The sequence below is a fragment of the Triturus cristatus genome, chromosome 1_2 (genome assembly GCF_964204655.1).
Source record: "Triturus cristatus chromosome 1_2, aTriCri1.1, whole genome shotgun sequence".
Lineage (NCBI taxonomy): Eukaryota > Metazoa > Chordata > Amphibia > Caudata > Salamandridae > Triturus > Triturus cristatus.
Genome location: NC_140580.1, coordinates 343,649,713 through 343,673,370, shown reverse-complemented (window position 1 = coordinate 343,673,370; position 23,658 = coordinate 343,649,713). Strand labels below are relative to the sequence as shown.

General features: G+C 44.8%; 1 protein-coding gene across 1 annotated transcript in view; it reads left to right on the top strand.

Moving 5' to 3' along the window:
* LOC146867296 (phospholipase A2, membrane associated-like) overlaps positions 1 to 23,658 on the top strand; it is a 73,836-nt gene that overhangs the window by 4,002 nt on the left and 46,176 nt on the right. Inside the window, exon 2 of the mRNA XM_085604067.1 lies at positions 7,480 to 7,624. Within this exon, the coding sequence (XP_085460193.1) occupies positions 7,480 to 7,624 (145 nt within the window). The remainder of the gene's footprint in view (positions 1 to 7,479; positions 7,625 to 23,658) is intronic.

Below are 23,658 nucleotides of genomic sequence, written 5' to 3'. Positions count from 1 at the left end.
GTCTCCCTTGCACAATGCTGTCTCCACCCCCTGTGGTCATGCTGCACCAGGGAGGACAGAACTGGTTTGGACTGGGCTCGGAGACCCTTGCACAAGGAGAACAAAGACAAAATGCGGTATAAGTAGTAGACCTTAAACCCCAGAACTTTAGATTTCTTCTGGACTCGAGAAGAACCTTTGCCAAGAAGAAGAGCTGGAGAGCTGTGAGGAGGAGTACTGCCCCTTTGCTGTGTGCTGTGTAGGGTTGGCCTGCAGTTGTTGTTTCTGCCACGGAAAGGACAAAGACTGGAACTTTGCTGTGAACCTGCTTGAAGAAGAATCTCCAAGGGCCTGTGTGTGTTGGCCTCCTGTTCTGAAGGCTCAAGGACACAAAGACTTCACCCTAAGCTCCCCTGAACTCTATTGCTGAAAGTTCTGACCTGCCAGGAGGTGCCTATTCCAGTTCTGGGACTCTGGAGGTTGTTCCTGCTGTTGGGAGCTGGAAGAAACCTAAAAGAAGCAAGAAAACCTGTCTCCGACGCCATCAGTGATGACACCGTAATGCCATGACCTGCACTGAGGCCAGGCACACTGCTCGTGAAGTGAACGACGCACTGCCCGGCCTGCACCACAGCTTGGACGCCCTTCGACACCTGCTGATACCTGCAGCTATAAGCATTTTCCGACGCCAGCGCACGCACCGACTCCGTCATCGCCAATGCCTGCATCCTGTCATCGTGGCCCCGATAACCACCGAGGGTGACTCCACAAACACTTCGACTCTGCACCGTCATCAGAACGGACACCTCACCGCCGACGCCACCGACTTCCCCTGTCCTGGATTCGACACGTCACCTCCTCGCAGACACGATGCCTCACCTCCCCCGTGGCAGCCAGGGAGCTGGCTGCTTTGACCTCAGCACCAACGCCTCACCTCCACGACACCGTGCCACATCATAGACTTTGTTTCCAAGGTACTTTTTGTTTAGGGGTCAGTGTGACTCTATGCCTGACACCACGCAACTCGCTGTCTGCACCGTTCTTTGGAATTATTGCTGTTACGACATCGAAATACCGAGGTGGAGCTATTTCTTTTCTACCAGCTTGATTTTTTCAATAATTGTTCTAAAGTCATATATTTTTACCTGTCTGTTGGATGTTTGTTGTTTTGGTCTTGTTGAGTTTAGATAAAGAACATTTATATTGTCTAAACTGATGTGGTGTCCATTTGTGGTGTTATTACTCTGTGTTGGAGTACAAATACTTTACACATTGCTTTTGGCATAAGCCAGTCTGCTCATGCTGAGATACCAGGGGGTGAGCAGGGTTATCTAAAGTCTGTATCCCCCTTATCTTGACTAGAAGCAAGGGTCCCTCTGTGGACAAAGATACTTACTTCTGCCAACTAGAGAGCCCCATTTCTAACAAGGCAAGACATGGCATCCTCATTCTCATCTTAGGTCCCAACCAATTTTTACATCAAACTGCCAAAGGAGTAATGGGGAACCACTGACAACTAACTTTGGCCCTACTTTATCTTTGCATCTAGATACATTAAGTCAGTGCCATAATTTGCCACGTGACTCTGTCACTAGTTATATTCCATACCCATAGGTAACACCATGTCATTCTGTCAATGGCATTAAAATGAAAATGTTGCTGTATCATATTGCCACTGCCTGAATGTCACTTTGGCATAATTAATTTTACTGCACAACTGCACTGCATCCTCCCATACCTCCCATGGATGCCGGTCTGTGTCACACTGGCCATGTTCTGTCAGCCAGAGCAGCATCAGTGCCATTAGAGTGTTGGTCACACACATCAAGTTTTCCCTCCAGCTCCAGAGCCTCATTAAAGTGCTGTGAGGGACACTACAGAGGAAGAGAGAAATCACAGCCTGACAGAGAAGCAGGACAGATCCTTAGCCTCACTCTTCGGCACCACTAAATAAAAGGAGTTGGGCCTGCTGCCACAGGCACAGGGTGGCAGCGGAAACAGGCGTGAGTGCAGCAAAAAGTCAGAAGTCACAAAGTACATCACAGGATTAAAATAGTGGACAAAGCAGCCACCTACAATGCATGAGCCTCTCTGATTCAGCACAGTGGAGGTGCTAGGTGCCTATGACGATTTGACTGGTGGCTTGAAGGAGCTGTTTTGTTTATCTAATTCAGCCAAATGTTTTATTCACTGATTGTAACTGCTCTAGGAAGAGAGTCTTCCCTTCCCCAGGAGCTGTTACTGGAGGGGCTTTGTGACCCCTGTACTTCGTGTTGGCTGATCCAGCAGAATGCACTGTTCAGTTTCCAGCCCAAAGAATGCTTCACCCTCTGATTTCTAGTGCTACATGTTCACAGAGGAGAGACAGGACAATCACGACTCTGATCGTGTGGAAAAGGCTACTTTAATGAGAAAGGTCTGAGCTAACAATAATCATGACCCATCAACGCCCTACTATCTAAACCATAGGCCCGCTAGTAAAACTTAAAATGGAGCAACCGAACCTGCCCTTAAACAACTACCACACACAGACCACCAAACGTAAGCATATTTATCCTGTTGTAAGCTTCATTATCCTACTGACCTTTTCCTCTAGTACGTCTTTGCCCCTTGTCTTTAACCTTTACTCTCATCCTCCTCAGAAATCCTTCCTTAAGAGAGCATGACTGCTTCTTAAACTGGCTTATTCGTTCATGGTCCAAACCTGACTTCCGTTGACTCCCCCAACTTCCAAGTAATCCACATCCAAGGCAGGTCCTTGTTTTCCTGCTGCTCCCATTGTACACTTTCTTCTCATTTTTCCTAGCTCTGCAACAATTTTGACACTGGATCCCTGGCTTCTAGATTATAATACTCGTTTCTCAGGAAAGACAAGTCTACCCTATCTGCCTTTAGCAACACATACTCCTTAAAGTTAAAGTCCCTCAACCTAATTCTCTTTAAATCTTCCAACATTGAAAATGCACTCCTCTCTGTTAAGTGTTCTCCTTAATCTGCTGGTGGCTTCTGCCTTCTTCCCACTGCTTGCCCTATCGCAAGCTCATTCCAAACAACACACCTGGTTACTTCAATGTAATCTCCCTCATATCCTGCATTATTGTTTCAATAGCATCATCAACCACCTCACCAGCTCATTTTCTTAAAAAAAGAATCACTAGCACACCAACTCTTCAAATGTGAGTAACACATCCCTCCTTTGCCAACCACATTACCTGTATTCTGTCCAACCTAAAACCTACTGCCTCTAAAATAGGCTTCTGACTTCCTGCTTGGCCGAGCACTTCATGACAGAATAACCTTGGATTCTGTGCTAAAACAATGTGAATGACACGGAGAGGTGCATTAGCAACTGATTGTTCACATGAATGTAACCTTCAGTCACCATGTTTAACAAAAAGAAACATTGTAGTTGAACTAGCAGAAGACAAAACACTGGCTTAATGTTGCACTTTTCCATCTCCAAACCTGCACCATCAGTTCACAATCTTAATAGCATCATTTGCATAATGAACTGTGTGATCTTCCTCAGGAACAACTTCTTTGACTGGTCATCTGGCAAAGACAAGAGATCCTATAGTTCACCTCAAAAGTCTTGTAATCCAACTGAATGGTCTAATTACCATACATCTAAGGGTCCCACTATTCTCTCTCCTTCTGCTTCTTTCTCCCCATATCCAGCTTGACCAATGTATTCAAATTCTCTGCTGAGCAAGTTTCCTTCGTTTCTTAGTACTGCTGCCTAAACCAGAATCTGTGCCTCTCCTGTAAAACTGTAAAACTGATGCTGTCTCCCTATAGGACTAAAGTTCCAACCAACACTCCAACGTCTTATCCGCAACTGGGGCACAAAGCTTCATTCATAACCCCTTGGTTTTCACTACGCCTGCTCTGCTTCCAAATGCCTGATCCTCCCAGTTGGCCAGAAGGTTAAAAAACCGAGTTCGTCACACTGAACTTTACACATTAATTCCTGAATTTGCAATTTTTTGTTGCAAAACCCTAGGTTATGTACCGACTATGCACCACCCACCGGTCCTCTTATAGCTCCCACATTCCAGATTGTTTGATGGCCTTAAAACGGCCAAAATGGACTGAGGGCCATTCTAGATGTTTGTCACGGGCTCCATGAGCTCATGCTTGTTGCCACCATGAATTTCAGACGCACGTGGCTGGACTGGCAACTATGCAACTTTGTTGGCTGGCTGAAGGCTAGGCGACTGCTTTCAGAGATGCAAAGATTGCCATGACCCAGCCGTGAAACCCCCGTACTCCATGTAGTCACAGCTCCAGTAGAGTAGCTGATCTGACAAAGTTAGGCAGGGCTGCGTTTAGTTTGCAAATCAGCACTGAAGCTACAAGTCTTGTCTTCTTGTACCCAGTTCACCTGCTGATCTTCATCCATCCCAGATCTAAATTCCTTTTCATGCTGCACTCAAGCAAACCAAGAAAATTCACTTGTTTTGGAATCACATCATTGAATATATAGATGTATGTGGTATTTGTATATATCAAATCTAGCCAAAATGCAGTGAAGCGCCGTGCAGGGTGAATGGCAAAAGTACAGTCAGCAAGTAATTGAAGTGCTTGGGTTCTGTGAGCAAAAGTAGAACCACATCGGGATGTATCTTTCCTTAAAAAGGTGTCTCTTCAACTCTTTCCTAAATTGGTACATGATTGGGGCAGTCCTGATGGGCACATGGATATTGATCCAGATCTTGGATGACTAGACAGAGGAGCCTGTTGCCTTGTTTTCTTCTTATTACACCTTTTTACCTCCAATCTGGTGGTGTATTGGCACAAGAGTTTGGGATTGATGATAGGGAATAACAAATAAGTGTTGTCTGTCTGTTATATGTTGTCATGTTGTAGTTAACTTGTTTTTTGTAAAAAAACATGTGGGTAGGTCTGCACTCTATAAATAATAGTGACAATATGCAGTAATAAAAAAAGTAAATAATTAAAGGAGGGGATGATAGCATATTCTTCAGGCCTGTGGGGAGCAGGATGTCCTCGAGGGGGGGGGGGGATGGGAGGGGGGGGGGGTAGTGTGGAGTCTTGAAGGCCATGGAGCAAAGTGTCACCATCATGCAGATGCAGGAGTACAAGGGCTTGAACTTCCATTCGGAAGTCACTTTCTGGGACTTTGGATTTACCAAAGCAGATTTAAATAACGTGACAGGTTATTCTATGTAGCGTTTGTGGTGCATCCTTGCATATGTCAGAAACCAGATGTCCAGCATTCTATCATCATCTACTCCCTATATATCTATTCGAGCCCTCTTTGCCCGTATTTCCCTGTGCACCTACTTAAGTACATCAACAAATTCTCCTTTCTAAATGTTTTCATAATTTTTAAGATCAAATTTGAACCCAGTGTCTTTCTTCCCCCCATGTATGTCAACTTTTTAAACTTTGCATGAGTGCTTCCTAAGACATCAGCCACTGCATTCTCCATCCTTTTAGTCTCCCTCATTTGTTTTCCCTTTATGGTATCCACTGCCCTCTCCTTTGCTTCATCTACACAACTCCAATCCACTTTACTGGCCCTTACTCTTTCAGTCCCCCTTCTCTCTTTGCTGTCAGCTCAAGCTATCCAACCCAATATCCACATATGGTAAAACATCCTTAACTCCACCTCTACCCTCCTTGTTCACGAATCCACTGCTCTACTGCATTCTGCGGCACCTTCACATACAACCCACCATCTGCCTTTACCTGTCCACAACTTAGCCACCCACTGTCCATGCACCTCCACCCTTCTTGCTGACGGCCATCTGTGCTGCCTCTCCACTTCAGCCTTGACTTCCATGGTTTCCTGCTCTTCTTGCTAGAAAATCGTACCTGTTTGTAACCTGGTCCCTTGCCCTTTGCCACCTATATCATCACTGACACCTGCCATCAGCCAAAACTCTCACCGTCCACCCTACACCTAGTGTCAATTTCTACCTGCCCCACCCCTCCTGTCTCTGGTCGGAGCTCTACCTGCTTGTCACCTTTGTCACCCTCATGGCTTTCATAATCTATCTCTTCTTTCTGCCATCCCTGCTATCTTCCATCACCTGCTGCCAAATCTGCTGCCCACCCTCCTATTTCATAAACATCACAAAATTCTCTCACCAATGCTGCGATCATGCAGGCCACATGGGACCTATCACTTTCTCCTTTTCATTGAAGTGAGTGGTACCATGCTCTTCAGATGTCTGAAACACTTCCGCGACCTCCAATATTGTTATGCTTATCCTCTCTCATGTCTTTCCCTTTTCCGATCGGCCTCTCTCCTCTTCAGTCACTGCTCTCTTCCTTTTCACCTTCATGCAACATGAGACCCACAGCACCACTTGTCTATGTGCTGCAACACTCTCGCTTTTTGATCTGACGTCCATTCCCTGGCACATGCATGTCTCATGAATGCTCATAACACACCTAGATGTTGCTTGTGACTGTTGTCACTCCTTGCTACTACTCTTTTCGAAGCCACTCGCTTCTCCTCTATAGGTTTTCCGCATTGCTGCACTAACCATCTGAGGGAAGACTGTGTCTTCTGTACCTCTCTCTAGGCCATCATTGACCACATGCTGTCTTCCCTCTGCAGACCTTTATCTCTACATCCAGACACGTGTTTCCTCTCTCCATTTAGCCAGGCCTAAAGTCTCCCTCTGCAGAATCTTTTCCCACCTTCTGTCCTTGAACTCTCTACACCTCCTCTCTCTGCCTCAATCCACACTGAAGATCTCCCTCTATTAACCCTCGCTATCCCTTCAGGCTCATCCTCTGCCACCCCCGCAGTTGTCTTCCAGGATAGAGATCATCATAAGTAGACCCCACTTCCAGACATGTTGGCTAAAGCTCTGACCGCCTAAATAAACCTTTTTCCATTTACACAGGTCCAAGCACTCCCTCTCCAAAGTCTCCCCAGCCAACCTTGTCCTAACAGACTGATCTGGTAATCTCTATCTGGAGACTCACCTGCATCCACTCAGGCCGAGCTCTCCACCTACAAGTCCATCTTCCCCCATACATGCCTGAATTGTGTCTCAAATCCATCCTGATCTGAGCTGTGCACGTGCAGACGGCTCTCCATGCACTCAGGCCCGAGCCTCTCCCCTTCAGACAGGGTAGTCAAATTAGGGAATGCTTCCCTCCTGTGACACAGATAATCTTAAACAAAAATTATGGAAAATTACGCGAAATGCAATTGGGCAGTTTGTTGCTTGACAGTTGTCCGCAATTCTGAATACAACACGTGAGATACCGGTGCAGGGATCGTTCGAGCAGGAAACGTCTTAAGGTCCACACAACAGATTCATGTTACATATTTTCTATACAAACCAGTCTCCCTCAGAAGAAAATTATGCAATAAAGCAGAAATGCTAAAAAAGTTAACTTTTGGAAAAAAAGTGAAACTCTAAACTCATCAGTTAAGCGAATTTACACTTGTGTAACACAGATTTCACCTCGGCCTGCTTTGAAACTGACTGTGTGATCTTCGTTTCTTTGCAGTTTGTCTTGTGGCTCACGGACATCTTTTCAACTTTAGTGACATGATTAAAAAGGTTACTGGGAAGAATGCAATCACCGATTACAGTACCTATGGGTGTTATTGCGGCCTGGGAGGAACTGGAAAACCGGTGGATGCAACAGACCGGTGAGTAACAACAGCACTTTCAAATAAGTTATATTTCTGAACTGAAAACAACCTAAAGTTACTCCATAAGAAGGCCAATGTGTCAAATCCTTTGGAGATCATCAAATACCACATATCTAGTAATTGGGTGCACGGTCCTGGTCTAAGCCTGGCGCTCCCACAGTCATAAACAAGCAATGGCATAGCCAATAGGTCTCGCCTTTGGGACCTTATAAGTATTTAGTTATGCAGCAGGTCCCAAAGGCGAAACCTATTGTCTATGCCAATGTTTGTTAGTAATAGTAGTGCACTGTTTCTATTTTAGTATTAGTGGTGTGCTGGATATATTCAATTTACTTGAATAGTGATATATTGCACTTATTGCAGTTTTAGAAATAGCAGTCCAATGCATACATTTCCTTTTAAGTCGATTGAACACATTTTATTTGGAGGAATAGTGGAGCAAGGATCACATTCAATTAATTTACATGGTCGTGCATTGGATACTTTTCATTTGAGGACTCGTGGTGCATTGCGCACATTTCATGAATACGACTGGGGTGCTCCGAACCCGTTTTCTTTTTTATGAATCGTGATGCATGCAACATATTTTTATTATTTTAAAAGTGTTGCTTGACAGATATTGCATTGCAGTTAACCGTGGTGCGTTGCACGTACTTCAGTTTTAGAAAGGATAGTGCCGAGCACACTGTTTTATTGTTACGCATAGTGGTGCGCTGTACAAATCGGATTGCAATAAATAGTGAGACGTTGTGCACAAGGAACTGAGTGAAATCTGCTCACACAAGTAGTGTGATCAATAGTGTCTGGGACACATTTAACTGCTGTGAATCACCATGCACAGAACACATGTTATTGATGTCAGCAGCAGTGCGCGGCACACTTTCAGGCCTGATGGTGCGCTACACTCATTTCATATTTTAGGAATCTCAGCGCTTTCTGATCATATTTCATTTTTTGGAGTAGCCGTGCACTGCATGTTTCACTCATATCTGCAGCGCTTGGTGCACGTTATTGATAAGAATAAAGGCCCATTGCGCACAGTTCTTTTATGGGACTAGCAGCGTACGCCAAGCATTTCAACATATTTCATTTCAGGAAACGTTTGTCATTTCACACGTCCTTGGCGTGGGTAGTGTTGCATAGCACACAGTTTATTTTTTGGGAATAAGGTATTCTTTGCACTCATTTTTATCAGTGCTAATGTCAGGGCGTTGCACGTTTTATTGGGGATAGTGGTGCATTTCAACGCCTTGTCAGGGGTAGTAAGCGCCATATAAATACAATTACAAGTGCAGACATGTCATTGCTAAAACGGCGCACTGTGCATATTTCGTTGTGTAGGCCTGGTGGTGCACTGCACAAATCTTATTTCAAGGAACAGTGATGCATCCCACACGTTTCAGTGAGACAGATAACAGCAACACATCGAACACATTCCATTCCATTAGAAATGCGGTGCACAGTTTATTTCGAAGGTATAAGAATGGTGGTGCAGTGCGCGCATTATATCCATAAGCATTACATTGCCCGCACATATTTTCATGTTTGAAAGGCGGCACGCCGCACGCGCATTTCATCTCTGTGCATCGCAGCCTGCTCTCGTGCACGTTGGCCGGTTCTCAGTGAACCACTAGGCATGGGCGCCACTTCTGCTGGCCTCGGGCTGAGGGAACGTCCAGACCATTCAGTGAGAGCCGGCCCCACGCCATTGCAGCCGGACCCGCCCTGTCACAGCACGGGCCCCCCGCCAGCAGGAAATGAACATGGATCTTTACTAAACACACTACCGCCAAAGGCCGAAATACAAGGAGCACGCTGCATGACAACGAAAGTGATTTAAAAGCCCAGAAAATAAAAAATACCTCTGTCTAAAAGCAGAAGTCCCTCTGCACTCGAGGAGACAAAACACAGCAGGGAATCTTGTAAAACTGCCTCATACAAGCATGCAAACACTCCCTCCAATGAGCACAATGAAAGATTGCCAACTCGTTTTTTCAATATTTGATGCTTTTAGTAAGCAGCGCAGCATGCCACACTGCTTATTAAAAGCATCAAATATTGAAAAATACAGTTTGCCGAGCCAAAAAAAAAAAGTCCTCAGAGTGTCACGCCGCCAGGAAGCATCCAGTCCTATGCGTGCACATCTTCTGTCCCTCAGCGTGCACATCTAGCTTGGAATCCGTATTGATTCCAAAAGGCCCTCGCATGGCGAGTGCAACGCATGTGCGCTGCTAACGCCAGGCGAGACCTAAAAACCATAGTATAGAGGACGGAGACTTTTAGGACTCCATGTGATTTTGACTCGCAGGGGATGCCGATTTGTTGATGTGGGTCAAATGGTCTTGATCTTAAATATGAGACACTGACCATTTAAGGACTCTACCTTTGATTCCTTGAGGGCAGTGGTCTTCGAACGTTTTAATGCCACACCAGTATAAAAAAAATCATTGGGGCACCGCCCAGAAGTTTTCCCAAATATTCCATTCAATTCACAATATTTAAATATGTCTAGACTTATTTTAATATTACAGTTAAGTTCTTTTAAACCCTTTACAATGCAATCAAATACATGATTGCTAAACATACCATTCTGGTCAGGCAGGCCTTACTAATGCATAAAAGTATGCACAGTGTGACTATTAGAAATGGGGTGGTGAGGTTTGAAGAATATTTGAAGTCCATTCCCTTTTGACACATACTCCCAGCCAGATATAAATGACAAAAGATGTTAGTATTGGCCTATTACAGAGTGGCTTAGTGCTGATAATTTTTTTTCAGCTTAAGAAGAGCACTGCTATCAGCATGATGCTTCTTTTAATCAGAGCATGGCTCCCACCCTGGGATCAGTTAAGGCCCCCTAAGGGGCATCCGCCCCCCAGTTTGAAGACCCCTGCTTTAGGGGCTTTTTGGAATGTATGTGGGTGCAGATACCCCAAGGAGAATGAAAAGACATGCCTCTCCTTTTCAGTTCTAGCTGTCACAGCCGTCTACAAGACTTAATGTTGCCAGTTATTTAAAACATACATAGGGTGAGGTTTGGCTGCACCAAGAACACTGGTACTCTTTCACCTCACGCTATTGACTATTTGGTGTATCCTTCCTCCTAATAGGAAGTGCTTCTATTAGAATACACAAGGGGCTATTTTAGGTCTGAAATGAATATCAAATCATCATTGTTTGTCATTCAGTTCTTTATCTTCTTTTAAAAAAAAAAATATTTAGCCATTAGTATGATAAAATACAAAACATAAAATAGAGACAAAACAAAAACAAAAAAGCACTTTAACACATGCATAGGATGATACACATAGTTGATACATAGATTAGATAAGGCCGAAAGCAAGAAGAAAGAACAGAGAGTTTAGGGAAGAAAAAGGGAATAAAGACAACAAAAATTGTGAAATGTCATGATGTACAAAGTAGAATAATACAACAGGCAAGACTATTCCCATGGAAAACTAGACCAGATCCTTTTGAATCTTAAGCAAGAGTGAGGGCCTCAAACCTTAGCTAAGGCTGATTTAGACTCGAACACCTGTCTGAGCAGTGCCCAGAACTCGCTAACGTTCGGGCTGGTAGGGTATATCCAAACTCTAGCGATACATAAACAGGCACATACAATGATAAAAGAGGCTAATGATCTCGGCTCACTGGTGGTCTCATGTTTTATCCCAAGAAAAATGTCCTTGTCTGTAAACTGAAACTCATGACCCAGATGCCCTGTGAGCATTGAGAATACATCATTCCAGAATGACTTAAGCATCGGACAGTCCAAAAACGTGATGTAAGTCTGCCGCAAAGGTCTTACATTTTGGACAGTACGACTTAGCAGAAGACCGAGATGTTGCCCACTTAAAAATGAGCTTGGGTGTGTAATACAACATAAATATTTTCCTATTTTGCTGCAATTTCAAACTGACAAAGGCTACCGCTCGGTCTAGGGTATCCAAGGCCTCCTGTATTTCTTCTGCTGTTATGTCAGTTATAAGAAGCCAACTTAATTTTGCAGATATCTGCATGCTGTCGTCATGAGCTAATGAAATAAGTTTCTGATAAAATGCACTAATAGAAATTTTACCATCATTCCCATATATACCCAACAATATTTTCGACGAATATGGTATATCTGATAGTTTCTGTCTGTGTAGGAAATAATCCCTTACTTTTAGATGTTTACAAAAAGGACTGTGCAGGAGCCCAAACTCCTCTCTTAATGTAGAGGATGAACGAAACCCCTGACTGTCATACACTTGACCAAGTCTGTTGACACCCATACGTTGCCACACATAGTCCTGAAATATTTCAGGAAGTATTGGATTACCCCATAAAACAGTGAAATAATGCAACAAGGGCAGTGTGTATTCCTTACAGATCTCCTGCCAGATCCTTGTCATGTCCCTGACTACCTTGAATCTAACCCGTTTGTAAAGATTAGGATCTGACGTCTTGTAGAGAATAAACCCTATCGACGGTCCACAAGCTAGCTGATTGATAGGCCAATGAGGATAAACCGGCTTCGAGCCCATTTAGCAAGTTCTGGATCCGCCCGACCAATGCGGCCCAGTAATACAACTTAAAATCTGGGAGCTTAAAGCCCCCTTGTTTGTAAGACAGTTTAATGAAGCTAAGGGCCCTTCTGGCACGTCTATACCCCCAGATATAGCTGCCTATGGCACTTTCCAACCGGTTTAAAAAAGATCGCGGGACCCGAAAGGGGTTTGAACGAAACAAATATAAAAACTTGGGCAATACATTCATTTTGATTCCATTGCACCTACCAAGGAATCTAAGGGGAAGCAGGTGCCAGCCATGTAGGTTAGCCGAAACTAATTTGAGAAGTGACTCATAATTCAGAGTGATTATATCCTTAACCTGACTACTGAGGCGGATACCTAAATATGGGGCAGTAACTGTAACACCTAATGACGTTGGCAAAATATAAGGTTGGTAATTAAGGATTGTCTGAGTTTTAACCAAATTTAGCTTGTACCCTGAGAAGGAACCAAACAGCTCTGCCTCTTGTGTAATACAGGCTATAGCATCCATTGGATTGACAGAAAAAACATTGATGTCATCTGCATATGCAGTGAACTTGAGTTCTATACCATTTAAGCTCACTGAAGGTGCGGGGTGGGGGAAATTTTAGGTCTGAAATGAACACCAAATAATCACATTGTTTTTCACTCAGTTCTTTATATCCTAATGAGTTCTCTACATAACACAATAATTTTGCTTCTTTATGTCTCAGTAACAGCAAAGCCAACAGGGCAGGATTTCATTAGATAAATACTATTTGTGCATTTCATGCACGAAAATATAATTTGTGAATGCCTGTGGTTGCATGCATTTGTACATTAAAGCCAGGCCTATTGGCACAACTAATGCTTGTTGGAGAATGCAAGGTACAACAGCCAAGCTATACAAGTGGCCAGTTTTAATACTGTATCCCGGACAGAAGCGTCCTTGGTAACTGTTGCTTGGAATATATTGGACGAGTTGACTGGAGAACAAACTTGTAGTGACTTTGACCCTGAAAGGCAAGGTAGTGATAGGGTGACCATTGCTCAGTTTAGCAGTTTCAGGTGAGGATAATTTTCAGAAAGTATTGTATTGTATTGTAATTGCATTTATATAGTGCTTACCACCCCTGACGAGACGCTTTTTCGCCAAGTAGCACGCTACTCCGGAACCCATAAAAGATTAGTGGTGAATTAGTATAGTGAATCATGAAAGTAATTTTAGTAGTGGCTATGTTAGTCAGAAGACGAACTGGCCATTTTTCTGTTAGAATGGAACTTTCCTTTTAGTGATTGTATTTACTTAAGATAGTTTTGCATAACAGTAAACAATTCTAACTGTAAACAAGCATTTGCGTTGCATTTGGTCTCGCCTTTGGAACCTTATAAGTATTTAGCTATGCAGCACATTCTCGTGGGAACAGCAACATTAGCTCTTGTACTTTGCACTGGGCAGTAAAAGGGTGCAGCACCACAGTTTGTTATTAGGTGTACATTGGGATCTCTTGTGGCCTGTCTCAGTAAGTTCTCACTGCCCTTCTTCTCTGCCAGACACAGTAAGAGCAACGGGGGCTGCCTCGTTCTGACTCTGCACTGTCCAATCTCACTGCCTGCCTCTGTAACCACAACATGGGACCCCTAACCTGCCTCTATTTCTGCTCGCTATTACTGTCCTATCTTACTGCCAGTCACTGTCCACTTGGTAATGCTATGTACAGTAAGCAGTCACAACTTGCAATTAGGGTTTTAGTAGATTATGATACATATATGGTACTGCTGTTGATTACAAATGTTGAGCAGGAGTGGCCAAGCTACTCAAGGCTGAAGCCAAAGGCCTGACTTGCTTAAGTGGAAAACGTTTTGGACCCTTCTGTCTTCTGCCTGCCACCATGCTTTAACCTCAAGAGCTAAGAGATGCTAAAAATAAAGCATTCACCTTAGGAGTTAAAAAGGGAAACAAATGATAAGCATATAGTGGCTGAACTTCATAATATAAAAATATAAAAAAGGAAATCTAGGATTAATCCTGGCTTCCTCACTTTAATAAATTGTGTGATTGTAGCCGTCCCTTGCCGTTTGTGAAGTCAATGGCAGTTTCAAATTCAGACGAGTATATTGTTGTAGAGGGCGTATTATTTTACAGCATGTTTATTCACTCGGAACAGGAACGGGACCCCGCTATTTTCAACCAGGACGGAGCGCCTTTCTCACTTTTAGAGGCTTTCATTCCAGCCTCAGACCTCATCCACTAGGGCTACTTTTGCGGCTGTATCCAAGCCAGGCTCTAAAGTTATTACAGAGGACCCTATAACATAACACCATAGCATGAAATAACAAAGCATGTGTCCTTGCTAGCGCACATTCAACCGGAAGGTTCTTGGTACTGTCTTACAGATGTTTATCGCATATAGTTTTATACCTTTCCACAGTTTGTCCCCAAACAAGCGCACTCCTCACCAGGATCAATATGAGGCTCGGCAGGGCAAAGGTAAGTAGGTTTCCTCCTAAATGTTAAATGCCCAACGCGTTTCAGAATTAATTTCCTTGGTCACGGGCAGCGGCACATTAAGAGATCTCACGAGACTGAAATGCACTGTTTTTCAATCTGCTTTAATAAATCTCAAACGAGTGTCACGTGCTCAACAGTGCATGCTGGTAAACACAGTCCCAAAAGTGCAAATCTCTCTATACAATGCTGCTTTTAATGTCATTGAAATAACTCGTACCCTTGATAAGGTGGATGCGACCATACGCCTTCGTCCTGCCAACATGAGAGCGTCCCAGGAGTCCGACTGGCTTTGCAATCTCAAAAACGCAGACCTGCCATATGTAGCCAGCAGTGGTGCGCTTATGGCCGGACCAGCCGTATATACACCTTTCCACAGTTTGTCCCCAAACAAGCGCACTCCTCACCAGGATCAATATGAAGCTCGGCAGAGCAAAGCTAAGTAGGTTTCCTCCTAAATGTTAAATGCCCAACGCGTTTCAGAATTAATTTCCTTGGTCACGGGCAGCGGCACATTAAGAGATCTCACAAGTCTGAAATGCACTGTTTTTCAATCTGCTTTAATAAATCTCAAACGAGTGTCACGTGCTCAACAGTGCATGCTGGTAAACACAGTCCCAAAAGTGCAAATCTCTCTATACAATGCTGCTTTTAATGTCATTGAAATAACTCGTACCCTTGATAAGGTGGATGAGACCATACGCCTTCGTCCTGCCAACATGAGAGCGTCCCAGGAGTCCGACTGGCTTTGCAATCTCAAAAACGCAGACCTGCCATATGTAGCCAGCAGTGGTGTGCTTACGGCCGGACCAGCCGTATATATACCTTTCCACAGTTTGTCCCCAAACAAGCGCACTCCTCACCAGGATCAATATGAAGCTCGGAAGGGCAAAGGTAATTAGGTTTCCTCCTAAATGTTAAATGCCCAACGCGTTTCAGAATTAATTTCCTTGGTCACGGGCAGCGGCACGTTAAGAGATCTCACGATTCTGAAATGCACTGTTTTTCAATCTGCTTTAATAAATCTCAAACGAGTGTCACGTGCTCAACAGTGCATGCTGGTAAACACAGTCCCAAAAGTGCAAATCTCTCTATACAATGCTGCTTTTAATGTCATTGAAATAACTCGTACCCTTGATAAGGTGGATGAGACCATACGCCTTCGTCCTGCCAACATGAGAGCATCCCAGGAGTCCGACTGGCTTTGAAATCTCAAAAACGCAGACCTGCCACATGTAGCCAGCAGTGGTGCGCTTACGGCCGGACCAGCCTTATATATACCTTTCCACAGTTTGTCCCCAAACAAGTGCACTCCTCACCAGGATCAATATGAGGCTCGGCAGGGCAAAGGTAAGTAGGTTTCCTCCTAAATGTTAAATGCCCAACGCGTTTCAGAATTAATTTCCTTGGTCACGGGCAGCGGCACGTTAAGAGATCTCACAAGTCTGAAATGCACTGTTTTTCAATCTGCTTTAATAAATCTCAAATGAGTGTCACGTGCTCAACAGTGCATGCTAGTAAACACATTCCCAAAAGTGCAAATCTCTCTATACAATGCTGCTTTTAATGTCATTGAAATAACTCGTACCCTTGATAAGGTGGATGAGACCATACGCCTTCGTCCTGCCAACATGAGAGCGTCCCAGGATTCCGACTGGCTTTGCAATCTCAAAGCCGCAGACCTGCCACATGTAGCCAGCAGTGGTGCGCTTATGGCCGGACCAGCCGTATATACACCTTTCCACAGTTTGTCCCCAAACAAGCGCACTCCTCACCAGGATCAATATGATGCTCGGCAGGGCAAAGGTAAGTAGGTTTCCTCCTAAATGTTAAATGCCCAACGTGTTTCAGAATTAATTTCCTTGGTCACGGGCAGCGGCTCTAAAGTTACTACAGAGGACCCTATAACATAACACCATAGCATGAAATAACAAAGCATATGTCCTTGCTAGCCCACATTCAAACGGAAGGTTCTTGGTACTATCTTGCAGATGTTTATCGCATATAGTTATATGGTACTTATTTTAACCATCTCAGGCGTGAGAAAGGCCGCATGGACTGTGAACATGTGATGGGGGAGGAGTCACACAGAATTACGCGTTAGTCAACGGAACCCTCAGACGCAGCCATGTAATAAGGGACACCACATTCCAGCTCTGGGCTTCCAGATTAGAAATTGCACTTTTGAGGTGTATGCTTAGTTCAATAGGTGCAGCAGCAAAAAAACAAGAATACAACACCCATGATGCACTAGGTTGTTAAATAAAAGCAGAGGATTGTAGCATAATGTACTCGATGACATCTGATAAACTCATTTTTAAAACAATGTGTGGAGAACTTTGTCATAAATGAGTACTTTTACAATGTTGCCAAGTGGTCGTACACTTTTTCCTAGACCAGTGTAACGCAGGTTAATAGAATTCACACACATGCAGTTTTGTTTTTCATGCAACAGAGACGTGACCCTGGTGCCATGCAATCCGTTCAGCCTCTCCCGTTACTATTGCATGTTCAAAGAGTACAGCCACCCATGCTACGCCACAAGAGACCTTACCAGCCTGCGCCCAGGTGAAGCGCCGCCGCGTCCCGTCCCGCGAATCCACGCAACCGGTCCAGTGAGTACACGCGTCCGGTCCACCGAATACGCGTGTCCTGCTCCTCTGCTGGGAAGTGGAGATCAAAATGTCTCAAAAATTAAAGGCACACAAACACACCAAGAGCATACAGCAATCAAACCCCGGGAACGAGCTGTCACTCTCACCTTCCGAGACCTGCCTGTGAACGGGGTGATTCACAACATAAACCAGCCGCAGGAATGCCTGGAGTATAAGGAGCTGCCATTTTCTGCGCCCGAGACAGGCGGGTGACTAAGACACAGGCATTGCGCGCATAGGCGCCACAATCAAAAGGCCATCAATAGCGGCGGCCGCCACCGAGGGGTGCGCGAGAGTGAATGGAAATCTATGGCGGCTGCTGGACGCATGCGTAAGATCACCGTCTGTATTGCGCATGTGTTCTGGACAGGTCAGGCAAAATAGAGTGCAAACTCAGCCAGCCAATCCCAGGAGAAAGCAAGCATTTAAATATGCAATAGGACTCATATTTACGTGAGACCTATTGCATTGTAAACAAAAGTGCGGGCATCCAAGAAGGCACGAACGGGAGTAGGGGGGGTGGTGGTGAGCAGAAAAGTCACGAACTGCAGGAGGGAACGGGGGAGGCAGGGGACCAAAAGAGTTTTTAAAGTAAAGGGGCCGATAGCCATGGAAGGAGAAAAATTACAACATGGCCGTCAGGAGAAGGGACTAACAAGCTGAAAACAAATCAGAATGCAGCATTTATGATTTAAGCCAATGAAAAACATGGACGGAAAGTGGGCGGAGCTTTCCCCTCTATAGTGTATACTGCATACCTCGCAAAGCGTGCAGCGCATGCGCCGCACCGCTAGGAGAGACCTACAAATGTACAAACTCCACCAGTGGCTTATTATCAAGTACAATCCTGGTGTCAATTATTAAACTGCCTAAAAGCATACCTATATTTATCCATCACATAAATACTTGATGTGGAATAGGTGTTTCATTAATCCATTGATTCTCCTACTGATTCCAGCCAAAAAGAGAAAGGAAATAATTACATATTACATAATCACTGTCCACATCATTTTGTGAGAATCAGCCTTAAATAGGCAGCTAATTGTGCTCTTTGTTTTCCGGACGTGAAATTGTTTAAGCAGTTCTGTCATTCCACATTCCTCAGACATAAGTACCTAACCGTAGAAAAAGGATCTCTGAGGATCATAGACCCCAATCTAAAATAATATGGTTAACTGTTCTAAGTGTTCTACACAGAGGCAACATGATATCACGTTCTCATAAGACCCTTTCCACTTGCTGTTCAAACTCGCAAAGGAATATTGCAAAGCTATGACAGAAGAAACATATGCTTGTCATCAATCAATGACCGATCGCTAATTTCATAATTTTTAGGTGTTCTTTCCAGCCCTACATACTGCTGCACATATGTTTGATCAGTAGATAATTTATGCTTATTAGCCAGGTCTATCTCCTTACTCAAAATGGTGAGGGACTGCTTCACTGCATCTTTACGAGGGGCTTGGAAACTTTCTTCAGTCCAAGTTCACTGCAGGAATCCATAACCATGCAATTCCAAAGTTCATAACCCAGCTATCCATACAAAGCACCATCAATTTTAGATAGATAGATTAGATAGATAGATAGATAGATAAATATCTTTATCCGATTTCATTACAAAAACCATAAAAGCACACCAATTTGCAGTACATTTTGTCGATACATTTCAAACAGGTAATGGGGAGGGGAAGCAAAAGAAGCAAATTCCACATCCAATGCTCCTAAGGAAATATACTATGAGATGTGTGGTGTCTAACACCTTTTCCTTGTCCATCAGTCATGACAACAATCTCCTCTGGCTGTTTCATTTTTGTGAGTAACTGTAGATCTTGTTATAGTATTCTGTTCGCTAATGTGTTAACGCTATTATTTGATAAGGTACTTAGTGTTTATACATCGATTTAGGGATAAGCATTCTGTAGCGAACACTTTTATTATATCGATTTAGTAGCATGTATTGGACGTCCATTATATTACTAACTCTAGGTTTAGTTCCAGAGTAGGCATTGAATGACAAAGGCCCAGAGCTTCTTTCCATATTGAACTTGATCAAGATGACATTTTCACATAAATTCCTATAAATTGGGAGAAAATTTGGAAATTTCGGGTCCGACAGGTTACTCCCTATTCCATAAATAGAATCCCTAATTCCACACCCACTCTCGCCCCACGGAGTTAAAAGGCAACTTAGAATGGGAGTCTTAGAGGAGTTAATGCATTTGGTCAGCTTCGCAAGATCAACATCATTATGCAGCTAAGCATTGTTACAGATCAAATTAAACAGTTGCTGCATATTTTGTGACTAGTTATTCCAAGACGTATTTCTCATTGCTTTCAGGTAAGCCTAATTACCAAAATGCAGTCATATATTTGATTTCAGGGCAGCAAACCTATTTTTCTTCTTATGGTACATTTTTTGTTCAGTTTTCGCTTATGTTGCATTGGGCCCAGAGGGACATATTTTAAGAGGAACTATGGTGTTAGAAATTGGGTCTCTAGTTCGCAGAGGTATACACCCGGTCCAAGTAGGGAATGCAATCCTAGTCAGGGTAGCCTAGATGCACATTTTAAATTAACCTGTGCTCACCGTCTGGTAGTATGGCACAGAACAGGCAGGCTTAACGTAAGAGGCAATGTCTGAAGTATTTGTGCAACACACACACAGGCGCACACACCCACACACACACACACACACACACACACACACACACACACAGTGACACAATGAAAACACCACAAAAAGCCTGCACACTTGTTTTAAAAAAATAGAGAATATGTATCTGATTAAAACAAGACCAAAACGACAAAGGTCCAATCAGTAGAAGTCAAGATGTGAATTTTTAATTAAGAATTGCAAAAATAGCGCTTAGAAGTCGCTCGTGGTGAAAAGGTTATTTGAAATCCCGAGGGACCGGTACAAATCCAAAGTTCAGGCAGACTGTGATGGAGGGCAGGCATACCCAGACAGGTCCTGCTGAAGAAATACAAGAATAAAAGTGTTGAGAGCCTACTGCGTCATCGTAGAGCAGTGCAAAGGGGGTCTCGCATCGTCATCCAGCTCTATTGAAGTGAATGCAATGCGTTGCCGTTGAGCCGCACAGAGTGTCATCATCGAGCTGTGCAGGCTGTGGATCCGCTGTCACTAAGTAGTCTCTGCGTCAACATCGCAAGGCGATGCAACGGAATTTCTCATGCAGTCTGGAGATGCGTTGGTGTAGGAAGCGGACTCAGTATATACTATACCAAAGTGAGGTATAGTGTGCACAGAGTCCAGTGGATCCCCAAAGGTAGGCAGAGGTAAAGTTAGATAGCACGTCACTCTCTATTTGTGGTAGTGTGGTCAAGCAGTAAGGCAGTATCAGAGGACAGTGTTAAGCATTTGTTGTACACACTCAGTCAGCAAATGAATTCACACACTCAAAGCCTAAACTTCAGACCAATTGTTTTTGTATAAAAATATTCTTTAAGTTATTTTATTTTCTAGAACCAAGCAAGCTTGGCACAGGTAAGCAATACATACTTTACAGTAGTAATGCAATTGAAATACAGTTTGAATGATAATTGTATGTGTACTTTGGTTTGAGTTACAGTAAGGATGCAGAGAAATGCAATACTTAGTAAATGCAGTACAATGACTTCAATAGGTTAATAAAATAGCAGGTAAGTAACTTTTGAGATTATTAGGCTTACACAGAGAAGTATACCTAGATACTACTCTGGGAAATTTCCTGAAAACAGGTAAGTAAAATCATTTTTGTTAGATTATGCAATTTTAAAGAATTTCTTTACTTTCTCATACTCCACACTTAAAAACCTTTCCAAGAAAAACAGTCAATGTTATCATATGAAGGAAAATAGTGTTATCGGTTATGAGGTAAGTATTCAGTAGTGGGAGTTAAGGCTCTGGGGTAGACTCAGGTGTCCCCCCGGGTCAAGGATGCACTCTAGTTACACCCTCAATGGCACTAAGATGGCCGGGTGCAGAGTGCGGAGGCCCAATGTTATCCAATGGGGGATGGGGGCCTCCGGTTGGTGGCTGCTGGCAAGCAGGCCACTTGGTTGTGGGAGCAAAGCTCCTGAACTTTAGCTCGGGGCAAATCGGGAAACAAAGTAGCACCAAAGGTTCACCCTCAGCGGCACTAGGACGGCCGGGTGCAGGGTGCTGTTGTGACGCATTCGGGCACCCTGTTGGTTTCAATGGAGAACCTCCGCTTTGCAAAGGCACTGCAGGCTTGGGGACGAAGGTCTTCTGGGTGCGACTACCACTTCGAGAGGTAAGTTGGGAAGTTAGGGGTTGGTTAGGCACCGTCGGTTTGGGCACACAAGGCTGTTGGGCGCCGGGTGCAGGGGTGCCTTTTGGGGTCGGACCTTCTTACCAGCTCCTGGTTGCGGTTGGGTGGGACCTTCTGGATTTAGACCGCAGGCGTCAGTTGGAGGCTTGATGCCGGTCAGGGGTCGCCATATCTCAGGTCAAGATCGCTGGGGAGACCTTCTCGTGGTGTTTGCACACTCTAGCTCGGGCCATGAACGGCAGGTGCAGAGTGGGGCGGATCTGTGGTGTCCGGCCAGAGCAAGAGGTTGCAGATGAACAAATCCGGTGTTCACGGGAGACAAAGTCTTTGTTGTTGAAGGCAGGCAGGTCCTCCGGGGTTTTCGAGGTTGCTGACTGCCGGACACACCGGGATTTCACAGGAGCAGGTTCGACTTTGAGACAGGCCGGTAGGGCTGGGGCCAAGTCAGCGGGCGTCTTCCTCTTGTTAGCTGCTGTAAGGCTGTTCGGTCCTTCTTCTTCTTCTTCTTGTAGTTTCTTCTTGTCTGAGGAAGCAAGGTTCAGGTAGGTAAAAGGCAGGGACCAATGGGTCCGTTCCCTAGGGTGGGTACACCCCCTTCTGCCACACTCCAGTGGGAGGGGGTCATGAGCCTGTCCCTGGTTGGCTGAGTCCCCCCATTTGCAAGATGGCGGGGACTGGGAGTTGTGGTTTACCTCGCCTCCCCACCTGAAGGGTGGAGTTGGCAGAGGTGGGCACACCTCTCTTCTTCACTTGTTTTTCTCGCCGGTTCTCCCGCCCAAAGTGGGGGTCTGAACCAGTGGGGGCCAGTTGCTGAAAGCAGCAAGTGGCCTGGGGAAGCTCACAAAGGCGGCAAGCCTTTGAAGCTTCCTGTTCGTGAACCCTGCCCATCCTGGGGGAGTAGGCTTGGCACCTCGTCTCAGGGTGTGCATTGTTTCAGGCCCCACAGATCAGCAGGCTCTCTACCCAGGGGTCCAGAAACATGTCTGGTGGTAGCAGCTGAAAGCAGCCACTCAGCCTGGACACTAGTGGTCGGTTCATTTTCAGGGGGCATCTCTAAGATGCCCTTTGTGTGCATTTTTCATTCAATCCCACACTGGCATCAGTGTGGGTTTAATGTGCCGAGAAGTTTGATACCAAACTTCTCAGGTTTCAGTGTAGCTGTTATGGTGCTGTGGAGTTCGTAATGTCAAACTCCCAGCACCATATACTTTTAAAGGCAGCACTGCTCATGCACCTGTACCCTCACCACTGGTATAGTGCACCCAGCTATAGAGTGACTGATCTATGCCAGGGTAGTGGGTTGTAGGCATGGCACACAGAGATGTGTGCCATGTCGACTCTTCATTTTGTTCTGCACCAAAACACACAGCCTGCAAAGGCAGTGTGTGCGTGTGTGTGTAAGGGTACAGGACCTCTAAGGGTGGCACAATAAGTGCTGCAGCCCTTAGAAGCCTTCTCTGGTCACAGTGCCCTGGGTACCTGTGGTACCATTTACCAGGGGCTGACCTGTGGCCAGAGATGCCAATTGGGTTTAGGCTTCAATGCAGTTTTAGGGAAAGAACATTGGCCCTGGGTAGCTGATTAGCAGGAGCCCAGGGCACACTCAATCAAATCACATCACACATTCATCAAAAAGTGGGGGCAACCATGCAGAAAGAGGGCACTTTCTCACAGTTGGGTTTTGCAGAAATCAGCTGCAGAACCCACTTCTGGGGCCCAGGACTGGAGGGGGCATCTCAGGAAAGGGCAGGATTCACAGATGACAGAGTCCAGCAGCACCAGCAGGATTGCAGGAAGTCTTTTGTGTTCCTGATACTTCAGAAGATAGGAAGTAAGCCAGCAAGCCATTGGAGTCACTCTGGGTTCAAGTGAGTTGGGTCCAGGCCTTGTTCTCAGCAGGGCAGGGATCAGCAGGGGAACTCAGCAAAGCAGAGAAGCAGTTCCTCAGAACTGTCAGTTAAGGCAAAGTGGCAGTCCTTAGAACACAGCAGTCAAGACTCCAGCAGACTTCTTCCCAGGTCCAGTATTGTACTGATCTGCTAGGGTCAGAACTCCAGTATTT